Source organism: Muntiacus reevesi, chromosome 9 (genome assembly GCF_963930625.1).
Source record: "Muntiacus reevesi chromosome 9, mMunRee1.1, whole genome shotgun sequence".
In the NCBI taxonomy this organism is placed as follows: Eukaryota; Metazoa; Chordata; class Mammalia; order Artiodactyla; family Cervidae; genus Muntiacus; species Muntiacus reevesi.
The window spans coordinates 25,036,194-25,060,941 of record NC_089257.1 but is presented as its reverse complement, the minus strand read 5'-3'; the positions used below and the strand labels follow the sequence as shown (position 1 = coordinate 25,060,941).

The 24,748-nt window shown below is 46.7% G+C and overlaps 1 protein-coding gene and 1 long non-coding RNA gene across 2 annotated transcripts in view; both read right to left on the bottom strand.

Annotated features, from left to right (window-relative positions):
- LOC136174394 (uncharacterized) overlaps positions 1-24,748 on the bottom strand; it is a 1,095,937-nt gene that overhangs the window by 746,410 nt on the left and 324,779 nt on the right. The gene's annotated exons all lie outside the window — the stretch shown is intronic.
- Positions 7,056-20,002, bottom strand: COMMD9 (COMM domain containing 9). Its single transcript, XM_065945155.1, has 6 exons — positions 19,937-20,002; positions 13,515-13,640; positions 11,912-12,051; positions 10,304-10,338; positions 9,343-9,446; positions 7,056-7,798 (listed from the first exon to the last, which is right to left on the bottom strand). Exons 1-6 carry the CDS (start codon positions 19,985-19,987, stop codon positions 7,658-7,660), a joined length of 597 nt encoding a protein of 198 aa, XP_065801227.1. The 5' UTR covers positions 19,988-20,002; the 3' UTR covers positions 7,056-7,657.

Genomic DNA, 24,748 nt, shown 5'->3' with positions numbered 1-24,748 from the left:
GTGAAAACCAGGAGAAAGAGTGTTCCGGGCAGGTGGGTGGGGATGGGGTGAGTGAGCAGCATGAGCAAAGGTCCTGCAGCAGGAAACAGCTTAAAGGACCCCTGGAACTGATGGTTGGTGTGATGAGGCAAGTAACAGGAGATCTGGAGGCAAATTGACAGATGCCCCCATGCTTAGGAGCTCCTGAAAAATGATGGCACTGTGAATTCAGAGATGAAGAGATATGGAACAATGTGAATACGTTTCAGAGACAAAACCAAGAGGACTTGCTAGTGGGTTACATGGGGGTAGAATGAGGGGCAGTGATGTCCCCCACATTTCCGGATGGAGCTGGTATTTGCTGAGATAGGGAAGCCTGGGAAAAGGGGGATCTGGTCTGGAGGATAAAATAAGGGCAGATTTACTTTCTGGAATGCATTGTGAAGGCCAGATATGGGGAAGGCAACAAGCCCAGAACAGGGAGCCCAGTTTCAGGCTGATGGTGAGGAGACCAAAGGTGGGGACCATGTGGATGTGGGAAAAATCCACATCCCTGCTGAACAAGCTGACAAAGTGTTCTGGGTGTCTGTCCCCAGGTGGCTGAGCAGGCTGACCAGAGGGAGAACACGGAAGTGAAACCACAGTTCGGAGACGACGGAAGGCGAGTGATGGGGAAATTGGGTCACGAGAGAGACCAGGAGGAGGCTGCGGCAATGTGACATCTTGGCAGCCGGCTGCGCGCTGTGGATGGGGGAGGGCTGGACACCAGCATCTGTGCAGGGACCAAGCCGTCCCGAAACAGCTGGCCGGGCAGCCACGCCCATGCCCTTGGCCACCCAAGGGGTTCACGGAGGGAAAGCAGGTGACCTTCCTACAAGGTTCAGGACGGAGCGCTGAGAGAGGCCGCAGGCAGAGCAGGCTTTCTGCCCGCAACATCACCACTACTTCCCCTTGAACTGAGTCCCAGGCTGCACTGCTGAGACAGGCCCTCTTCTCCTTGGCCTCACTGTCCTCCAGCATTGCCCCTTCCAATCTCGAAGGCCGGTCAAGGGAGCAGTGAGGGGGCCAGACCAGCAGGTGGGGGAGAAGGAGGTATAGCCCCTTATAGACTAAAATCTGTGGCCGCTTGGACACAGGAAATGTCAGTCATGCAGGCATTCATTCATTCACTCATTCATTCATGCCTGCGAGCATTCAGCAAACACTGACCGAGCATCTCTGATGTCAGGCAGTGCCCCAGGCGCTGGGCACCCAGTCTCTGCCCTTGGAAAAAGACAGATCAAGGCCTGGACATTGCTGGCCATCAAGACCTCTCACCCTTCTCTTCCTCCCTCTGTCCCCACGTCCTCCCTTCTTGGGGCCCAGAGTTGTCCTGAATCATCGCCCAGCGCTCACTCCCGCCCCTAGACCTCACGCAGTTTATTCTGATTGAAGCCCATTTCTTTAATCTTATTTCATGGAACTAAAATGTAGGGAGAAATCAGATTGTAAAGAGCAGCAAATGACATTTTTCTGAATTTGGCCTTTGTGCTGAGAGCATGGAGGGCGTTGCAGTATTTTAGGTGGGGGATGGCATTAGATTTCCATCTAGAAAACACCTGCAGTGGTGAGGCGGCTGGATGGAAGGCCAGGAGAGGAGGACCCGAGATGGGAGGCAGGGAAAGCACTCAGGAGGCCCCCCGCCACCCCCACCCCACCCATCACATCCCCCTGCTGGCAGAAAGGGCTTCCCTTGTAGCTCAGCTGGTAGAGTCTGCCTGCAATGAGGGAGACCTGGGTTTGATTCCTGCGTTGGAAAGATCTCCTGGAGAAGGGAAAGGCTACCCACTCCGGTATTCCGGCCTGGAGAATTTCTTGGACTCTATATTCCAAGGGCTGGCAGAAAGGAACTGAAAAGTCCCCCGATTTGCAGGGGGCTCTGCCCCAAAATGGTATCTGTCTATGTGTGAGGTTTAACCATCATGGATTGGGCAGCCTCCATTTCTCAAACTTCCTCATCTATAATTAATCCCCTCCAAGCGGCCTTGTCAGGAAAAATTACACTTAATCTCTCTTTTCTGGAGATGAAGAAACAGACTCGACTCCAAGCCGACCTGTACTTGAATCCTGGCTCCACCACCTGCCCAAAGATTTAGGTAGGAAGTGAGGCAGTACAAGGCCAGTGGGCTTTGCCACTAACAAAACCTTACTGGGGAGAGTTGCATCTTCCAGGCCCCAGGAGCTGGGTTTCTGCGTCCACCAGCCTGCAGGGGTGAAGTGATGAGCGCTTCGGACCTCAGCCCTGGCAACAGCCTTGCATCGGCTCCCAGCATGGAGGTGGGCGCCCAGCCCTGCCCCCACCTCCCCGCTTCTCTCCCATCTGTTGCTCTGCGCCTGAGGCGGAGAGCTCTGTAAGCGCGGGGACCTGGGTCCTCGCCAGGGCCGGAGGAGAGGCCTGCTCGCCGCCCCACCTACCCCGCTCTGGACCGGTCTTTGTTACGGATATTAGCCCGGGTGGGGCGATAAGGAGAGCAACTGCGCCACCTGCTGGGCGTACTGGGGAAGCTCCAGCTGCGCTCGGGTGAGGCGTGGGTGGGAAATGACCCGGCGGGTGTGGCTTTCCGGCCCAAGACTCGTGGGTCGACAAAGGAGATGTATCAAGTGACAAGCGAGCTCTGCTACAGGAGTAACCCTGGGGACAGAGCTCCATTTCAGCCGGAGGCAGGAAACCCGGCGCCTATTACCTGTGCACGGAGGTGGTGGGGATACAGTGAACAGTGCAGGGGGCAGGGAGAAAAACGGAGGCACAGGCAAATATATGGATGATTAAAATGCAGGGCTTGTAAGACCAATGAGGGGCTTCCCAGGTGGCGCTAGTGGTAAAGAATCTGCCTGCAGAGACATAAGAGGCCCAGATTCCATCCCTAGGTCAGGAAGTTCCCCTGGAGGAGGGCCTGGCAGTCCCACTCCAGTGTTCTTACCTGGAGAATCCCCATGGACAGAGGAGCCTGGCGGGCTAAAGTCCATAGAGTCACAAAGAGTCGGACACCACTGAGCGACTTAGCACAGGACAAGACCAGTGATGGGGAAACACAGGCAGACAAGACAGGCAGATAAACTGACTTAACAGGTTCCTGTTAGGTGCTGCTCCTGAATCCAGAGGGATAAATATTAATAGGAATTCAGCCAGGATAAAGGAAGGCATTCCAGAGAGAGGGTGCAGCTAGGCCATCCTGCTCAGGCTCCGGGCTAGTCGCTTCTTTTCTCCACCTCCCCACCCCCGACCCCACCCCAGCAGCTGGAATGAACTCAGCGTTTCCCTTGGAAATGCTGTCCCTGACCTGTCATGGTGGTGGGAGCTCAGAGTTCTGCCCTCCACCGACCTCCGGCCAGCAGACTCCCTCCTCCCAGCCCCCAGGGCTCTGACGCTTCCTCCTCTAACACTAGAAACTAGCAAAACTAGAAACTAGCATGGTTGGGAGACTGCTAGGCGACCACCCCGTGCCCACAGATCTGAGGTCAGCCCAGGCCTGAAAGCTTGGTGGCAAGAGGGGAGAATGGTCCCAACTGGTGAATTAGGGCCCAGCCACCACAGCTCGGGCTTCCCTGGTGGCTCAGCTGGTAAAGAATCCACCTGCAATGTGGAGATCTGGGTTCGATCCCTGGGTTGGGGAGATCCCCTGGAGAAGGGAATGGCAACCCACTCCTGTATCCTGGCCTGGAGAATGCCATGGACTGTATCGTCCGTGGGGTTGCAGAGTCCGACAGGACTGAGCGGCTTTCACTTTCACCACAGCTCCCTCTGCAGGTGCTTGGATGAGCTGATCTGGGGTGAAAGGCACTGTGGAGGTAGGTTTTGGAAAAGAAATTCACATCTACATTCATTCCACGAGTCTGCCATTCTGATCAATGCGATATAATTCAACCATCATTTACTAACAGGTGTCAAATCGTGTGTGTCTGTGGAAGAAGGTGGGACACCAATGAACCTTTCCTGGGGGAGCATCTGCTGCCTGAAGTGGGAACTTGATCAGAGTTCCTGAAATCCTAACCAGAGGCCAACTCCCGAGCTGCAATCCAGTGTATGTTTATACTGACCCTGGGGTCTTCTGATATCCCAAAGCATCTCTGAATTCATTTATGATTCAACTTGTTGGGACAGGATTGTGTTTCACTGTGTGGTATGTGTCAGACGTCACATGGTTAGTGCAACATTGACACAAAGAGCCAAGGAAGGCCCACTCTTCAGTCAAGGGGTCTAGTTTGTAGTTTACTACAAATCTATGAGATGCATTTACCTGAGTAGCCATCTCCACTTACAGATGAGGCAGAAAAACCCATCAGAGTCTTTTCCAAGAGCCCAGGGTAAGTAGAAGCTCAGCTTCCCAGACTTATCTTTAAGAGTTCTTGACATTTCCTCAAATGAAGACTGGTTCTCTCTCCTTGGAGATTAGGGTCCTCTGATACCAGCAAGGAAATTGTTTAGTTGCTCAGTCATGTCTGACTCTTTGAGACCCCATGGACTGTAGCCCATCAGGCTCCTCTGTCAGTGGCATTTTCCAAGCAAGAATACTGGAGTGGGTTGCCATTTCCTTCTCCAGGGGATCTTCCCAACTCAGGGATTGAATACCCATCTCCTGCATTGCAGACAGATTCTTTACCGTTGGGCCACCGGGGAAGCCTACCATCCAGGAACTACTACTAAGAAATCTATTTTTCCCCCTCTTTCTTAAAGTAGTTCTAAAAAGGACAATTAAAGCTCAGAAATGTGAGCACTAAATAAAGAAGGAAGTTGTACCAAAGTCAGCATCACGCAAATGAGAGAATGTTTAGGAATGATCAGTATTTGAAAGTCAGCAGCAACAGGTTCAAAATTGTTCTTGTAAATGTCCAACCACTGGAAAACTTTCAAATGCCAGGGAGACAACGGTTTCCAGATGAAAATATTTTTAAAATGTAATAAAAGCCCTCTCTCATTTCTGGTAACATCTCAGTTTACTGAACAAAATAACCAAGAGCCTCTATATCACGCCAGACTTATTTCCCGGAAATCTGTCACTACCAGAGCACAGAGCTTGACTGACGATCGTCAGACTTGGCGCCCACCATGTGCGTTTAGCGAACTGGCTTGTGTGGGGAAGACTCACACTCTGGTCCCCAGGTCACTCACGGCCTTTGAACCTGATAATCACCAGAAGCAGGGAATGGGAAAGCAGAACTGATTTCTGCTTTCTGAGGGAGGAAGCTGAATGTCGTCAGATTAAGGGTGAAGTTTCACTATCTGTAAAGAACCCAGGTTTTCTTTTTCCAAAATCAAGGCAAGAAAGAGCACAGACCTTTGAGCTGAAGACCCAGATTGGAGTTCTAACTCAGCCCTGGCTGTCTCTGAACTGACTCTTCCTCAGTAAATGCCTGGATTCTCAAGGAACCACGCTCCACTGACTTCAGGGGGGCAAGCACTTATCCTTTTTGCCTGCACCACATGGCATGTGGGATGTTAGATCCTTGATCGGGGATCAAACCCACATCCCCTGGATTGGAAGCGCAGACTTAGCCACTGGACCTCCAGGGAAGTCCCTCAGTGTCTTTTCTTGAATGCTCTCATTGTCAGGCACCCAGTTTTGTTCAGGTGGATCTGGCTAAAGGAATGTCCAGTTGTCCAGACACCTCTGCTGGGCTTCCTGCTTTAAGTCAGTTTCTTATGGAACCCCACCGGAAGCCCAGCAAACATTATTTGGAGATCTCTGTCTATGGGTCACAGGGAGTGGAAGGAAAAAAGGGGGGATGAAGTCACAAGGCTGGCCTCTACCTGAGGCTGAAACCAGGGGCTCTCAACCTGGAGATAGTGGGCTGGCCCCCAGGGTCCATGAACGCCTGTCCTTGAATATAAAAAAATTGAGTGTTCATTTCCTACAGAGAGGATTCAGGGTTTTCACTAGATTCTCAATGGATGTAGCCCCTAATGGGTCAAGACCTGCCATTTTAACAGGAGGTAGCTCAGCTTCCAGGGGATGGCAGAGAGGAGTCTGGGGATTCTTTTTCTTGACTTCCCTAGTGTTTCATTGGTGGGGGCAGAAGTAAGATTTCTTATCTCTACTTCAGTTCCAATATTTTTTCAAATGGAGCTAAAGTCACAGAACTCCAAGTCCCTTGCAGAGTCCTGTGGGGTAGAGAGACCTGGACCCAAGATCTGATGAGGCAACTTATTAGCAGGTGACTTTACCTGGATGAGCTGACTTCATCGTCGATAAAGGAAGGACAGTAACACTCACAGTCATACGAACCCCGTTACAGGAGACTAAACAATGAGCACAGAGAGCTACTTTCCATCCCAAAGCTAACAGTATCTAGCCCTTCTTATTTGTCCTAACAGTGCTAAGTGCTTTTTAGGTAGTTACCCCACTTAATCTGCACAAAAGTTCTACAAAGCAGATGCAATTATTATTCCAATTAAAAAAACAAAAGTAAAAACTCAGGGTGGGCAAGAATTGAGCTCAAGTGAATCCTCTTAACCTGAGGCCCCACCTCCTCCATCCACCCTCCCAAGCATGCCATCCACACACATCACCCAAGAAGCTGCCAAAATGAAGCACTCAGAGCAGACTGCAGGCTCTTGGTCCTGAGTGATCTGGATAAGGAAGGGGCACCTCTTATGCCGAGCCCCTCGGACGTGTCGGCATGGGACAGAGACAATTCCATCCGGTTAAACTCCTTGAAGAGCACTTTTTAAACTATTATTTATTTGGCTGGAATCGGTCTTAGTTGCAGCATGTGGGATCTGGTTCCCTGACCAGGGATCGAACCCAGGCCCCCTGCACTGGCAGCGTGGAGTCTTAGCTACTGGACCACCGAGGAGTGCATTCACCAACAGCTCTCGTGAGAAGCACCTGCTGATGCCAACTGTGCTTTTGCTCTATGCGACAGACGGCTATGCGGAAGTCGGGCCAGTTCACGGGACGGATTTCAGGTCACACCATGATCATGGGTTTAGCCGGGAAGGACGACGTCAGGATCATCTTTACGAATGAGAGGCAGCACTGGTCCAAGGTAACGACTCAAGCCAAGGACAAGCCACAAAAGCCACTGGGATCACAAAGTTTTGAACTGGTGTTTATTTCCAATCACTCCCACTTCTTCACCCTGAGTGGTCCCATTACATCAAGGAAGGGGCACTGGCTCCATGAAGAAGGGAATGAATTCCCACTTTCTACGCTGAAAGGCGGTCCAGCAGGAATGGAGGGCTCGGGGAGGCTCTGGACTCAGGAGGACGGCGACCCTGCTCTGTGGGGTCGGTCTGTGGGGTCGCCTGGCTCCCTGCACGTGCTCCAGAGCGGAAGCGAGCTCAGCAGAGTGCAGCCGGACAGGGCCTTGCTAAGACGAGCACCACAACCTGGGCCTGAATCGCCCACTCTCAGGCAGAGGCCGCTGGCCCGGCAAACGCTCCCTCCCTGTCCCCACAATGGCCATGAAGCCCCCCAGGAGCCTTGTGGGGACAGTGGCTTCTGCCCACCAACTTCAGAAAGAGGAAAAGGAAGAGGAGTGAGGAGAAGCGCGTGGGGGCCTGGCTGCTTCCTGCCGACCCAGCTGCACCTTCTGGATGCCAGCCCCCTTTCGTGCCGGCCCCGACCCCTGCGGTGGGCGCTGCGGGGGCCGCCACGTGCTGGGGGCGGCGGGCAGGGCCCGGGGCCCGCCGGCCGCCTCACTTGCTGGCCACCGCGGACAGCTGGTCCCGGATGCGGCCCAGCCCGTCTAGCATCGTGTCCAGCGTCTCCTTACTCAGCTCCACGGTGACGGCCGACACGGAGGGCCTGTCCCCACACAGACTGGGATCTTCCCGGATCTGAGAAGAGAACATTTCCCCAGAGTCAAGGCCGCCTCGCTTCCACCCGCAGGCCTTACCTGGTTCTGGTGTCACGAGGGTGTCACAGGTGTACCTGTGACTCTGGTGTCAGAGTCACGAGGCCTAGTCCTGGGGTCTCCCAGCAAATGGGGACAGGGCGGGAGCCGACTCAGGGGCTCCCAACAGCAATCGGAGCAGCCCAGGCTCCCTCACCCCCCCGACTCAGCACTCAAGTGAGAAACACGGCCTTGGTTCACGCTGGCACTTCAGGCAGGGGCTCTACAGGTATGGAAGAATCCGCCAGGATGCAGGAAGAATATCACAACCTCTAGTTATATGTGTTTGCATCTTTTTTAAAAGTTGTATCTTTTTTTTTTTTAAGTAAGTCTTACACTAAGAGTTAAAAACTTAAGTTGTTAGAGGCCTCCTTTGTTTTCCTTTTCTCACCGGTGTTGAGTTTCTGGCTGTCTGGTGGTTAACTAAATACAGCGTTACCTTATCTAGTTTTAACCAAAAACTGAAAAAAAAAAAAAAAAAAACCCTCAAACTGTTTGTCGCTCAGTCGTGTCCAACTCTTTGTGACCCCATGGACTGGAGTCCATGGCTCCTCCATCCATGGGATTCTCCAGGCAAAAATACTGGAGCGGGTTGCCAGTTCCTTCTCCAGGGGATCTTCCCGACCCAGCGATCGAACCCGGGTCTTCTGCATTGCGGGCAGATTCTTTATCATCTGAGCCACCAGGGAAGCCCAGGTTTTACCTAAACAAACCCTAAAAACAGGTATGTGACTTAAAAAGATTCCTGAAAATAACTGTGAAGACACCAGCAATGAGGCAACAGCATATGAACAGTAAAATGAAGAACTGAGACTTCTCCAACTTCTAACAAGAGCCCCTGTTCAGCATGGTATAAACAGCGACAGCCCCCTTAGTTTAGACAAGAATTCAGTAAAGTATACCAAGCTTATCAAGAAGACAATTTGAAATCTGAGTGCATGCTCGTATTGTTAAAGCCAAACCTTCCTGTAAGCGTCAAAGGTAACCTTTAAATATCAGCAAATTATTTTTAAAATTTCTATTTCATGTCTGTTTTATTTTTAAAAATATTTCTACGTTTGGTATAGGTTTTATGACTGTACTATGCTAATTCACATATACTTTCTAAATAAATACTCTGCTCTTTAGGGGTGCTGCATTTTTTTAATTTATGGGGTTAGGGGCTTCCCTGACGGCTCAGCAGGTTAAGAATCTGCCTACAATGCAGGAGACACAGGATATGCAAGCTTGATCCCTGGGTCAGGAAGATCCCCTGGAGAAGGGAATGGCTACCCACTTCAGTATTCTTGCCTGGTAAAACTCCATGGACAAACGAGCCTGGCGGGCTACTGTCCAAAGGGTTGCAAAGAGTCGGACACGACTGAGCGACTGAACACACGCACAGAGATCCTATGATTTTGGAGACTGGCATTTCCGCTGGTCTGTGGGACACCAAGACCCTGCGTGCCCCCGCCCCCCGCCTCCCAGTGGGCATGACGGTGGCCAAACCTTCATCTGGAGCAGACAGGTGGGGACGGCCATGCGGCTGATGCTGTCTGAGGAGGTTTTGATGTCCACCCTCCAGTCCAGGTCCACCAGGCGCGGCAGGGAGACTGCAGGGATACAGCTCAGCTCAGCCCTCGCGCCAGCAAGTGACCGAGCCTTTCCGATGGGCGGCTCTAGGCGCTGCGCACGTGTAAGGCCCTTGGTCCACACAGCAAGCCTCCGAGGGCGACGGGGAGATGGGGCCCAAGCGCCCACAGCAAGCCCGGGGCCTTCCTGACTGCCGCTCGTGGCCCCGCGCTTATTATAGCGTGGCCTCCTGGCGGACAGCACCCCCAGGCTTCGGCCTGAACACCCAGCCCTCCAGACGGGTGTTCTCAGGAGAGAACGAGGAATGAGTGACATGGGGAGGAGATGCGGCCGTGGCCTGAGTCTCAGGAAATGTGCAGCTTTGCCAGCAGCGGAAAGAGATTTTGTTTGAGAGACGCACAGGCTTGGCTTCAATATTCCTGTTTAATCGCTGAGCCTCTGTTTGCTCATCTGTAAAATGGGGACGAGCCCCACCCCACTTACAGGCTTGCTGGGAGGACTAAATGAGCTAATGGAGGCCGAGTTCTGCAGCACTGTGACCGAGTTTAGCAACCATTTATCAAGCACCCAGTTTTACTCACTCTTTCACAATAATTTCAATTGTGGTTAATTTGTTTTCTAATGGAAACACAGTCATTCTAAGTACTTTCTGCTTTGAACACTGGGTTTTCTTGGTTTTTTTAAACAACATGCCTCTATTAAGTTTATAATCAGAAACCATACTAAAAAGTAGAATTAAAAAGGAATGCAGAACAAACACTGTTGGGTTTGGGATTGGGTTAATTCACTTTGGTTTTAGTTAAGAACTCCAGCAAATTTAGGGCTGGGGCTGGGGAGGAAGGGGGGTGGGGGAACAGGCAGGCTCCTTGGTACTCACTCTGATTCGCTTGGGCTTCAGCTCTCCAGGTAGATCTGTTTGGGGAAAGATGAGGAAAACAGAATGGAAAAGGGATGACAACTGAGTCTTCCGATAATGAGGCCCGTGAGCCTGGGCCTCCGCTCCTTCTGTGATCTTCATACCTACAATCCCCTCCTGACAGGAGAGGACCAGAAAAATGCGCCCCCCCCTCCAAGGAGCAGCTGTTTGTTTTACAGAATTGAGTGATGTAGAGGCCATGGGTGCTTGGTTTTCACGGCTTAGGAAAAACAAGAGAAGGCTAAAAGCACTGTAGTCACACTGTACTACTGTTCTCAGAGACAAAACAGAAAAGGTCAACTTATCCTTTGTTACTAGGCATCTACTACACAATGTTGGCACCTTACATAAAACACACCCAAACAGACCTCACGCTACAGCCAACCATGCCACAGTGAGGTGCAGAGTCACAGTAAAATGTGGTTACCCAGAGGTTTCTAAACAAGCAACAAAACCCTCGGTAAGTAAGCGTTATCCGTTGTGATTATCACAGAGGTCTGTTCAAGCCTGCTGCTAACCAGTAGTTAATCAGTTCTGCTTAAATTGTATGTACTGAAAAGGATTTTCCAAGCTAGAAAATGTACAGATAATTCACAAAAGAAATAAAAATGACCAATAACATGAAAAAGATATTTGACATCACTAGTACCAAAGATTCATGCGAGCATGCTAAGGCACTTCAGTCAGGCCCAACTCTGCAACCCTTTGGACTGTAACTCGCCAGGCTCCTCTGCCCATTGGATTCTCCAGGCGAGAATGCTAGAGTGGGCTGCCATGCCCTCCTCCAGGGGATCTTCCTGACCCAGGGATCGAACTCGGGTCTCTTATGCTTCCTGAATTGGCAGTGTGTTCTTTACCACCAGTGCCACCTGGGAAACCCAATACCAGAGATACGCAAATTGAAATGAGGTACCATTTGCCATTTGTAAAACTTGGAAGTAGGAAAAAAAAAAAAAATTCCCCCAGTGCAGGTGATGGTGTGGCCAGAGTGGCATACCCACGCCCTACTGATGGGGAAATAGTTGGTGCAAACCTTCCTAATGGCTGACTTGATAATAAAAAGCCAAGCTCCAATATCACCATCTACCAGCAAGGAAAGAGTTAAGCACAATGTGGGCAAAGGGTCCCCAATAAATTGTTCACTGAAGTGAAAACTGCCAACAGCCTAAATGGCTAACACTAAGGTATCTATTAACTAAATCATACATAATTTCTTCATATAATGAAATACAGTTAGCCATTAAAAATTATGCTGAAGGTAAATATTTATCACCCTGGAATATCATTCACATTAATACGGTGAACTGAAAACAAGCAAGTTATAAAAAGGCACGACCCCACTGTGTTAAACACAAAAGCAAAACAAAAATCCCTCTCTCTGTGTAAATGGGAAAAGTACATCCCTCAAAAAAGGTTTTCTGTTAAGGAATGAACACTGCTAACCCTCTGGGTGGTGGAATTAATGGTTTTCTTCTTTTTTGCTTACCTGTGCCTGCCTTTCAAGAATGAGCACATTTTATCTAGAAGAGAAGTTTAAAAATACCAGATTTATAAGAAATGAGCACTTACACGTGTTCCAGGATGATTTTTGTCAGCAGGTTTTTGAGGTTCTGGTGGAAATTTTCAGGAAAGAGTGCCAGAATCGCCTCGGCGGAGGAGAGGTCGCGGAACACGGCCAGCCTGGTGAGGCGGTGCAGGGCTTGGAGCAGCTGCGGGGCAGATGGGGAGCCTGGGCGGTGAGGGGCGCTGGGACGGGGGCAGGGCGCCATCCGCTGCTGGGAAGAGGGCCTGCCGCCCGCCCCCGTCCCTCACGCTGGGTCTCAGGAGTCCAGAGGCCCCGGGGGCCCAGCTGCTGATGCCCACGTGCCTCGGCCCGCCTCCAAGTTCACCTGCTGCTTAGAAGACATGCAGCTGCCCGACCAAGGATGCTATCAACCTGCCAGGAAGTCTCTCTGTCGGTGGGGAAGGGTTAATGAACCCCGTTTTTTCCCTGGCTCACGGACCCTGACCTTAAGCTAACTTTCCAGCCTGTTCCCCTGGTAACGTGAGAGAAGCGGCAAGTCAGCTGTGTCACTAGGCAGTGCTGCCCTGGTCCCCAGACGCTGGCCCGGGAGGCCTGCGGAGACACCAGGGCCCACGGCGCGGGCTTCCCTGAGTGCGGCCGCACGGCCCTTGCCAGCGCTGAGGCTGTGCTTACTGCACTGGCCCTGGCTCCAGGGGAGTTTGGGCTTTTCATCCACAGGGGCTGGAATGCACCCCCTTACCCCCAGCCGTCACCAGCGAGGGCGAGGAGCGCCAAGAGCTCCAGGCTGGCTGTGCAGAGCCCCCTGTGGAAGGAGAGCCTGGCGCTGCCCTGCTGGGACGCCCAGGTTCCACCCCGTGTCGTTCCAAGAGAACGTACAGCCAAGTGTGGCCTGTCCTCGTCTTGTGAGAATCACACTGCTTAGCTGAACCTAACAAGATGCTCCAGAGGTAATTTTCTCTGCCTTAGGGCTTTCTTAGACGCCACGGGAGGCTGCTCAGCTCAGAAAAGCACAAGTGTGGCTTTTGTGCACACTGTCTAGGTAACAAATCTGAAAAGGGAATGGTCAAGAGCTCTGATTCTGGGTATAGTCTTCCCATCCATGCCTCATTTATAACAACAATGTGATGGTTCAATGACAACAGCTTTTTTTGGGAGGCGGGGGGCATAGTTGCTTTACAATACTGTGTTAGATTCTGTTGCACAACAAAGTGTATCAGGAGAAGGAAATGGCAACCCACTCCAGTATTCTTGCCTAGAGAGTCCCCATGGACAGAGGAGCCTGGAGGGCTACATTCCATAGGGTCACAGGAGATAGACAGGACTCAGCAACTAAGCCACCACCAAAGTGCATCAGCTATAAGTATACATATATCCCCTCCCTCTTGGGTCTCCCTCTCGCCCCCTCATCCTACAGGGGTGCCTCTAGGCCCCCACAGAGCACAGAGCTGAGCTCCCTGTGATACACAGCAGGTTCCCACCAAGCTCCCTAACATTAAAAAAAAAAAAATCATCTATTTTAAGTTGCTATAATGTCAACAGACAATTCAGGGGAAAAATTCCCTTGGACGTGGCAGTGGCTGGGACGTCAACGAAGAGACTGATGAGCCGAGAAGCCAGTAGCCAGAGGTCACTTCTGACCACACTTACTTGTTCTGCCTCCTCCTGGGTCACGGACAAGCTGGAACACGTAACATCCAAGAGATTCTTGGAGCCAAGGGCTGAACTGGAAAAGCTCTCTTGGCACAGCTGTCTGACAACATCTTTCGAGGAGGCCTATAAATTAATTCACAGATGGAAAAAGTCAAAACAAGAAACAAACTCAGACTGTGAAAATACATTTCTTAAGAATTTAATACAGTCTCGGTCAAGGTGTAAGGCCTAAGAGGGGCACGGGACACTTCCATTTCTGGGAAGATGAGGCAGATGTACTTTTTCTTATTTTTCCTGCTAAACACAGCTAAACTCCCCAGGCACTTTCTAGAAATGTAAGACAGTGCTGAAAAGGCAGAGGAGCAGACAGACCTTCTAGGGACTCATGACCAGGGAATGACGTGGTCATATTAGGTCTTGAGACTGTGGATCTTGTTTAAACCTTCTATTTTAGCTGGCTTCCTCTTTCACTGCTCAGACAGCACGGGGAGTGTGTGTGTGTGGTGGAGGAGGATGCGGCTTCATGACGACCAACGGAAATAAAGGTCCAGCTCCCCTACTTGGCTCCTGTTGACACTCTAACATGGGGGTTCCTTGCTGCTACTGTGCAGAGGCGGAAGTTCTGGCTCCATGTAGTTTCCACTCATACCATGGGGGGGGGGTGGGTGGAACCAGCCGGTGGGGCTGGAAGTCCAGCTCCCTAGACGCCAAGGGAGGGGGGCGCTGAAACACCTTGTCACAGCCTCCCAAGGTAGGCGTCTGTGTTCCCCCTCAGCCTTTGCTGACATAGCAGGAAGCAGGGAAGCCACAGTTTTTTCTGCGGTGTTTTGGTGGAGTGAAACAGTTATTGTCTAACAGTTTTCTGTCTTCCTAAGCTATCCCTTTCTTGGTCTTCGATAAGAGAAAGCAAGTATTTGCTGGAGTTTCTTTGTTTTCACCCACTGGGCATCTGGGTGGCCCTCTTCTTCAACTCAAAGTCTGGGATATATGAGCAAAAAGAAAGGCCACTGTCCGATGTGGCTCTAAATGTATGTAGAGGAAGTATTTAAGATAACCATATCATAAATAAGGGACTACTTCACTCTACCTGGTAAAATGATGATACTGATATTGCCACGGAGATTGTGATGTTATGTAAATAAATGTAATAATAAGTTGAACAACCACTATAAGAGTTATAAAGAGAATTACATTTTAAAGCACTATAAATAAATCAAAATGGAATTCTCCCTAATGGTCAACTGGTCAAATAACCCACAGAAAGGCAGTAAAATTAAAGAAACAAAAAATAAAGGCTAAGTGGATTAAAACAGGGGTCCCCAACCTCCAGGATCTAATACCTGATGATCTGAGGTGGAGGTGATATAATAAAAACAGAAATAAAGTGCACAATAAATGTATTGTACTTGAATCATACCAAAACCACGGCCCCCAACCTAGTCTGTGGAAAAACTGTCTTCCACAAAAATGGTCCCTGGTCCCAAAAAGGTTGGGGGCTGCTAGATTAAGAAATATGATCAGTTAAATGCTGTCTACAAGAAACTCCCTTCAATATAAAGACAGAAACAGATTAAAAGAATGGAAAAAGAGATCATGCAAACAATCAGGAAAGCAAGAGTGGCTACATGACCATCAGATAAAGGAGACTTCACAGCAGAGAAAATTACCAGAGACAGAGAGGGACATTAAATAATGATAAAAATTTCTGTCCACCAAGAAGACATCCTGAATGTAAGCACTCAGCCAGAGAGCTACTAAATATGGGAAGCAAAATGAAGTGAAAGGAGAAATCGACAAATCCATATATAGAGCTGGACTCTTTAACACCCCTCTTTCAACAATTGATACAACAACTACACCAGATTCAACAAGGATACAGAAGAACTCTACAACACCATCAATCAACCTAACTGACATTTATGGACCACCACCCAGTAACAACAGAATACACACTCTTTTCAAAAGCTCACTGAACATATACCAAGATAGACGATATTCTGAACCAAAAAACAAACCAAATGAATTCAAAAGAACAGAAATCATACAGAGTGCTGTCAGCGAACACAATAGAATCAAACTAGAAATCAATAAGAAAGATCAAAGAAATGTGTCCAAACATTTGGAAACCATAATCCACAGACTAGACGGACGGTCTCAAGGGAAATTTTTAAAATATATGAAATAACTTATTTCAGAGAAATTTACAGCACTGAATGCATACATTAGAAAAGAGGAAAAATCTTTAAAAAATAACCCAAGTTCTCATCTTAAGGACCTAGAAAAACATGAGCATAATAAACCTAAAGGAAGAAGGAAGGAAATAACAAAGAGCAGACGCCAAAAAAAATGAAAACAGGAAAAAAGAGGAATCGATAGAACAAAAAACTGGTTCTTTGAACATATCAAACTTAAAAAAATTAATTAACTAAATTAAATAAATTAATTTTTAAAAATTAACAAACTTTTAGCAAAACTGACAAAGTTAAAAAGAAAGGAAACACTAATTTCCATTATCAGGAAGGCAGTAGTGAATATCACTACAGACCCCGCAGATTTCAAAAAGAAAATAAGAGAATAACTAAATACAAACAACTATGCACACATAAATTTGACAGTTTAAATGAAATGGATCAATTTCTCAAAAAAGCACAAACTATCACAACTCTCCCAAAATAAAATTGAAAACTTGAACAGTCCTGTAACTATTAAGGCAACTGAGTTTGTAATTTTAAAACCCCTAGAAAAGAAATCGCCAGACCCAGATGGTTTCACTGGAGAATTCTAACAAACATTTAAAGAAAGAATTAACTAATTCTACATAATCTTTTCCTAGAAAACAGAAAAGGAGGAAATATTTCCCAATTCATTTGACAAAGGTAGCATTACTCTGATACCAAAATCAGACAGAGAATATATGTAAAACCAACCAAACAATAGACCAATATCCCTCATAAAAAGAGATGCAAAGATCCTTAACAAAATACTAGCAAATAAGAATTTAGCAATATATAAAAAGCATTATTCACTATAACCAGGTCGAATTTACTCCAGGGATGCTAGGTCAGTTCAGTATTTGAAAATCTATGTAGTCCACCATATTAACAGGCTCAAGAAGAAAATCACAGGATATCAATCAATGTAGAGAGAGCAGTAGATAAAATTAAACATCCATTCTTGATGAAAACTCTCACAAAATTAGGAATAAAGGGGAACTTCCATAACTTGATTTAGAGCATCTACCAAAAAACCAAGAAGTAGCATACTTAACGATAAAAGACTAAAGTTGGGAACAAGAACAAAGCTGTCTGCTCTCACTACCGTTACTCCACATAGTGCTGAAAATTCTAGCCATTAAAACAAGGCAAGGGGAAGAAAGAAAAGGGTTGCAGATCAGAAAGGAAGAAATAAAACTGTCCCTATCTGCAGACAGCATGACAGTCTATGAGAAAGCCCAAGGAAATGTAAAAAAAAATTATTAGAATAAATGAGGTCAGCAGTTTGTAAATCCAAGAGACATACAAAAATCAGGTGTATTTCTACACACTAGCAATGAACATGTGGACACTAGAATTAAAAGTACAATATCATTTGCAACTGCTTAAAAAAAAAACAACAGAAAAAATACTTAGGAATCAATCTAACAAAGCATGTACAGGACTTGTATGCTGAAAATTACACAGCACAGATAAAAAAAATCAAAGATCTCAATCAATGGGGAGACCCATCGTGATCATGGATTGGAAGATCCAACACATTAAGATGATGTCAATTGGCTCCTAAATGACAAACAAATTTAACCCAATTCCTATGAAAATCTCAGCAAATTTTCTTTTTTTAAAAGATATATCCAATTGATATATCCAATCCATTCTATAGATTTATATAGAAAGGCAAAAGAATTAGAATACCTAAAGTAATTTTGATAAAGAATGAAACAGGAGGAATCCATCTGCCTGATTTTAAAACTTATTATATAGTTATGGTAATCAAGAATATATGGTATTTTCAGAGGGATAAACAAATAGATCAATGGAACAAACCAAAGACCTCTGAAGTAGACCTATGCAAATATGCCTGACTGATTCTTGACAAAATTGCAAAAGCAATTCAAAAGAGAAAATAGACTTTTCAACAAATGGTACTTGAACGACTGGATATTCATAGGCCAAAGGTGGGGGGGGGGTAACCTCAAAGTATCTCACACACCTTATACAAAATTAAAGCAAAACTTGTCACGGACTTAAATGTTTAAAGATACATAAATGGAAAATATAAAACTACAAGCAAAAAATAGGGAAAAATTTTGAGAGCTACGGCTTCACAAAGAGTTCTGAGAATTTATACCAAAAGTACAATTCTTTAAAAAAAAAACAACCCACAGTTCATATAAGGAAATTTTTTTTGAAAAACTGTACTTCATCAAAATTAAAACCTTTGTTCTGCAAAAGCTCCTGTTACAAGCTGAACTGTGTCCCCTAAAATTCACTTATTGAAGTCATAACTCCCAGGATCTCAAAATGGAATCTCATTTGGAAATAGGATTGCACACATGCATGCATACTGCAAATGTAACTAGTGAAGACAAGTGAAGACCTGTCTAGTGAAGACTCAGGGTTAGCTGAGTTGGTAAGTTGCTTCAGTGGTGTACTACTCTGTGCGATCCTATGGACAGTAGGCCACCAGGCTCCTCTGTCCATGGTATTCTCCAGGCAAGAATACTGGAGTGGGTTGCCATGTCCTTCTCCAGGGGATCTTCCCAACCCAGGCATCGAACCCAGGTCTCCTACTTTGCAGGCAGATTCTTTACCATCTGAGCCACTAGGGGAGCCCCAAGGAACACAGGGTGAACTCTAATCCAATATGACTGATGCCATAATTAAAAGGGAAATTTAGAAACAGAGATGCCAACAGGGAGAATGCCATGTGAAAGTGAATGCAGACACTACATACATTAAATATTATCAGAAACCAACAGACAGTAGGAGAGAAGCATGGAACAAACTATCCCTCAAAGCACTCAGAAGGAACCAATTTGACTGACACCTTGATTTCATACTTCTGGCCTCCAGAACTGGAAGACAATACATTTCTCCTGGGTGAGCCACCAATTCTCTCTAGCTATACCCTAGGAAAGAATATGTGCAAACCACGAATATAACAAAGGACTACACTCTCGAAAGAAATTCAAAGTAAAAAGCAAACAATGCAATTAGAGTATGAACAAAAGACATAAGAACAGATATTTCCCTGAAGAGATACAGATGGTAAGCACATGAAAAGAAGCCCAAAATCATTAACCATTAGAGAAATTCAAATTCAAGCCACAATGAGATAGACATACACGCCTATCAGAATAGCTCAAATAAAATGTAGTGATGCCAATAAATGTGGTGAGGATGTGGAGAAACTGGATCATTCAGCACTGTTGTTGCAAATGTAAAGTGGTATAGCCATTCTGGAGATTTTTGGAGTTCATAAAAACAAAACAAAACCCCCAAAACATGCAACTATTAAAAGATCCAGAAATGTGCTCCTAGGCATTCATTTCAGAGAACTAAGACTTAGGCTTATACAAAAAAACTGTATACAAGTGTTTACAGTAGCTTTATTTGTAACAGCAAAAAAACCTGCATATGTCATACCATGGAACACTACTAAGGAACAAAAAAGAAAGAACTACTGATACATACAGCATGGATGACTCTCCAGAAAACTGGGTTCAGTGAAAAAAGCCAGTCCCCAAAGGTTGTATATTGTATTATTTCATTTACAGAACATTCTTGAAATGAGAAAATTATAGAAATGAAGAACAAATTAGTGAATGCCAGAGTTTAGGGAGGGAGTGAAGGCTGAGGGCAAGTGGGTGTAGCTCTACAAGGGGAACATGGAAAACCCTATGGTGATGGAGAATGCTCTGCATCTTGACTATCAATGTCAATATCCTCGTTGTGGTATCATACTAGAGCTTTGCAAAATGCTACCACTGGGGGAAACTGGGTAATGGGCAAATAGGATCTCTCTGTATAGCGTTTTTGTTTGTTTGTTTGTTTTCGCAACTGCCTGTAAATCAAGATCTCAAAATTAAAGTGCATGGGGAACTGGTAAGGCGGATCTAGCGATTACTACCCCAACGCGCCAATCCCAAAAGCCAGCCCCAGAGACTCTTAGTAGGGCACCTTCGTACAGCACCTTCAAGTCCACTGTCTTGTTTGTTTTCCCCACTATGCTGTCAGAGCGATATTAATTTTGTTCCTACTATCAAAAAGCTCGGAAAGGCGCAACCCCCTGCCAGAGGTCACAGTGAGAGGCAGTGGCAGAGTCGTGGCTCCAAATCAGGGTTGGATTATTCTCAACTTATGCTCTGTCCAAAGTCTCGGAGACAAAGGCCCGTCTTGGCTGCCCCCAACGCTCCCATTTACCTTCAGCAGGCTCTGGAGAGCTGCAAAGTTCTCCGCCGTCAGCGCGGCCATCTTCCCCGAGTCACGTGACCGAGGTAGGCGTAGAAGCGCGGTCACGTGGCTCCGATGGCCGCGCGGGGCATACCGGGGGCTGTAGTCCTTCAGGGTGGCGGGAGCGGCCTGGGTTGCGGAGCTAGGGGATGGGGAGGCACCTAGCAGGGCGCGAAGGCGGGACTGCTCAAGCCCGGGGACTCGAGGACCGTGGGATTTGCAGGACGCAGGCGCTGGATGCTTTTCAGGGCAGGAAATTGGCTTCCCTGCTGGTTCCGGTGGTAAAAGCGCCTGCCTACAATGCGGGAGATCTGGGTTCGATCCCTGGGTCGGGAAGATCCCTGGAGCAGGAAATGGCAACCCACTGCAACTCTTGCCTGGAAAATCCCATGGACGGAGGAGCCCGATAGACTACAGTCCATGGGGTCGCAAAGAGTCGGACACGACTGAGCCACTTTACTTTGTCTACTCGCCAGGTCCGGGGAAAGCTGATTTTCTTGGCTCGTGTGCGTGGACTGGGTGATTGGGGAACTGCATCTGCAGGCTTGAGGAGCGCCTTGGAAACGTAGCTGTTCTGGGGTGATCATCGTACCCGGCCGCTCGGAATTAAAATATGGGTGTGCACGTCATTACAAATTCTTGGAATGTACCCCCCACCCCCACCCCACCTGTCTCGAAGATTGCTTTCACGTGTTCAGTTTCCTTTCTGTTCCCTGGGGTAGCTAGGAGCTGGTATTATTAACCTTATCCAAATGAGGTGTCGGTGACTTTCTCTAGTCCTGGAGGAGATCCATTCTGATAAGCGGGTGGGGAAGTTTTAGGGAGAAGGAGTAGAAAGGGCATCCAATGAAAGATGTTACCTAACTAGGTTCCTATGACATCTATAGCGGGGATGGGAGGGGTGGTTCATGGAAATGATTTAATTCATTGATTCAACAAAATAATTGTAACGAATGTAAGGATGGTTTTGAGTGGATAGTACAGGACTCTTGATTTGCCCAGTGATTAGATTCCATCTTGGAACAGATTGAAATTGTAAAGTCCTGGAAGTTGGTTTTGAAGGAACCACCTACCTCCTCTGCCCTCCATCCCCCAACTTCTGACAGTTCCCTTGTGCATCTTTCCTATCTAGTTGTCTCTTTCTTTTTCCATCCCCAGCTCCTTCATGAAATTTGGCTCGAAACAGGTTCTGATGAATTCAAGCCAGAGAAAGAATGTCTAACTGTGAATCCAGAAATTGGTCATTCGTTTTTCCGCCTTCTATTTCTCCCGCCTCTTCCTTTTGGTCTCCCATTTTCTGTGGGGATGTTGTCCAGGCACAGGACAACAGACATAGGCTGTTGAGAATGAACCTCTATCTGGACTAGAAGATTGTCCACCTTGTCCTGGAGTCCTGATTCCAGCTCTCTTTCTTGGCTTCTCCCTCTTCTTTTCTCCCAGGACCGCATGGCTTGATTTTTCTTTTCTGCCAATTAGTCCCTGTAAACTCTAGGTTTACTTCTGCCTGCATCCATGGGGCCACCCACTGCTTTGAGTGAACTAAATGTTTGTTAACAACCCCTCAGACACCCCTGGCTGATTCATGTTAATGTATGGCAAAAACCAACACACTATTGTAAAGTAATTAGCCTCCAATTAAAATTAATTAATTAATTTAAAAAATTACCTTCTCAGACTTTTCTTCAGGATATTACCTTATTATTTGCAGGTCTGTGCTTTCTGTCTTACTTTGGGGAGATGGGCAGAATGGTCACCAGCCTCAAAGATGGCCCTCGCTGACCCCTGCTGCCTGATATTCACACCGTTGTGAAGTCCCCTCCCACATGGTGCCTCAATTAGTCTGTGTGACCAACAGCAGGTGTCAGAAGTGGTGGTATGTCACATCGAAGATTAGTTGTAAACTAACTTTTAGTTAATGTAGTTTAAACTAAGATTAGTTATAAACTAGACAACTTCTCAGTACTCTTTTTTTTTTTTCTTGTCTGATTTCTTTTTCCTGAATCTCTTGTTTCCAGGAAAACAAGCTGTCATGATATGAAAAGTTCTCTGGAGAGATTCATGTGGTGAAAAACTGAAGCCTCTGACCAATAGCCAGCCAGAAACTAAAAAGCCTGCCAAGAGCCTCATGACCGAGCTTGGAAGCAGATTCTAAGCCCTGGTAGAGCGTTGAGATGACAGTGGTCATGGTCAACACCTTGACTACAACCTCACAAGAGATTCTGAGCCAGAACTGCCTAGCTAAACCACTCCTGGATCTCTGGCCTTATGAGTGTTTGTGGTTTTAAGCTGCTAAGCTTTGAGGTAATTTGTTACATAGCAATAACAACTATTCCATGGAGGCAGAAAAGCATAGGAGCTTTAGAATTTAACCTGAGGTTGAATCCGAACTCTCCTTGTTAACTTACCTTGAACAAATTCTTGAGCTTCTCTGAGCCTCTTGAACTTCAGCTGAAGTTGATGCTGATCAAAAAATGATGTTGATCACACACCCACTTGCTCCTGTGAAAGGAGCTACCTAACAGTTCTCCGTGCCCTTGTGGGCCGGCATGTGGTGAGGGGCATCCTGGGCTTAGTCACTGCCAGGCAGGGCCTGCAACCCGGCGTCTGACCATCCCATTTTGCCAGGACTGCCCACACTGCCACCGCCATGTTGAGGCTAAAGGTATGTCTACGGCCCGGAGAGTTTCTAGCAGTTTCTCAGCCAGGAACATTTACATGGGAAGCAGCAGAACGAATGTTAAGAGTTTACTTGCATGATTTGGTCTCACATTCTGGTTTTTGTTAAACCTAGTCTGATATCTTTCCAGTACTGGGTATGTGGATCTGTGCTTGCTTTCATTTACTTAATGACACCAATTTATTTAATAAATGTACGTTTGTATTATTAAATAAATGTATTAAATAGATTGACTTAATACATGTGCCATGCTCCATTCTAATCATTTCACACTTATTGATTTATTTACTTCCTATAGCAATTCGATGTGATATACACACCCACACACACACAGAGTACTATAATTTTTACCGTTTTACATAAGGGGGAACTGAGACACAGAGAAGTCAAGTTAACTCGTCCAAGTTCATACAACTAAAATTTTGGCAAAGCCCAAACTTGAGCTTTTTAGCTCCAGAGTCTGTGCTGTCTCCTGTAGCTGAAAGCTCATGCTTTTTCTCTCTGGATGTCTGACTACCTTCCCCAGGGGCCAAGAACAATCTCATAGTGTTCCTGGACACTCAACCCAGTGGTATGGTAAGAGACGAGATGATGAGTGGAAGAAGTGACTTGGGTTTTGGAAAAAGATCCAGGTTCAATTTCTGGCTCCTGTGTGATTCTGGCTAGTTATTTCATCACTGAACCTCGGTTTCTTCACCTGTAAATTAGGAGCAACAATAATTAAAAAAAAAAAAAAACACAAAACCTTCTGACCATTAGAGGGTCAAAAGTGTCATTGACTAAGGATGACTTACACCCCAAATGGTTTTTTGGCCATGAGATATGTGGGAGCTTAGCTCTTCAACCAGGGATCAAACCCACACCCTCTGCATTGGAAGGATAAGCCTTAACCACTGGACCGCGAAAGAAGTCCTCTTAATTGCTGTTTAGTTGCTAAATTGTGTCCAACTCTTTTGTGACAGACAGTAGCTCACCAGTCTCCTCTGTCCATGGGATTTCCCAGGCAAGAATACTGGAGTGGATCGCACTTCCTTCTCCAGGGGATCTTAATCACCTTCTATTAAAAAGAAATTCTATCCGTATCACTCTCTTCACTGTAGCCACACCGGAGAAGACAGGTCAAGAGCTCTAAAAGGGTGGTTTTTCCTCAGAAGCATGGGCAAGGATTATTTTTATGGAGACTTGGTTCTAGCCATTGGCTGCATGGAAGGGCAGAACATTCCTGTGCTCTGGGAAAGAGTGGGTATTAGGGTTGTCAACCATATATGTTTGGGACACCAGAGTTTCTCTGCTAACACCGGACTATGTCAGGCAAACCAGGCTAGTTGGTTACCCTTGTTTGAGGCCCATGCTTCTGAGGAAAACCACCCTTTTAGAGCTCTTGACCTGTCTTCTCCAGTGTGGCTACAGTGAAGAGAGTGATACGGATAGAATTTCTTTTTAACAGAAGGTGATTAAGATCCCCTGGAGAAGGAAGTGCGATCCACTCCAGTATTCTTGCCTGGGAAATCCCATGGACAGAGGAGACTGGTGAGCTACTGTCCGTCACAAAAGAGTTGGACACAGTTTAGCAACTAAACAACAATTAAGGGGACTTCTTTCGCGGTCCAGTGGTTAAGGCTTATCCTTCCAATGCAGAGGGTGTGGGTTTGATCCCTGGTTGAAGAGCTAAGCTCCCACATATTTCATGGCCAAAAAACCATAACATAAACAACAAAAGCAATATTATAACAAATTCAATAAAGACTTTAAAAATGATCCACATCAGAAAAAAAAAAATCTTTAGAAAAAGAAAAAAGAAGGTAATTAAAGGCAGCAATCTTAGTTTTGAGGTGTTTTTTTTTTTTTTTGGTAATAGCTTTACTGATATATAAGTCCTGTATACAATTTACCCACTTAGAGTGTAACAGTTCAATGGATTTTAGTGTTATGTAACCATCACCACAGCCAATTTTAGAACATATTTTATCACTCCCAAAAGAAAAACTATACCCTTTAGCAATCATTCTGCCAACTCTCTTCATCATACCAAGCCCTAGGCAACCTCTAATCTCCTTTCTGTATCTATAGATTTGCCTATTCTAGACTTTTTGTATAAATGGAAT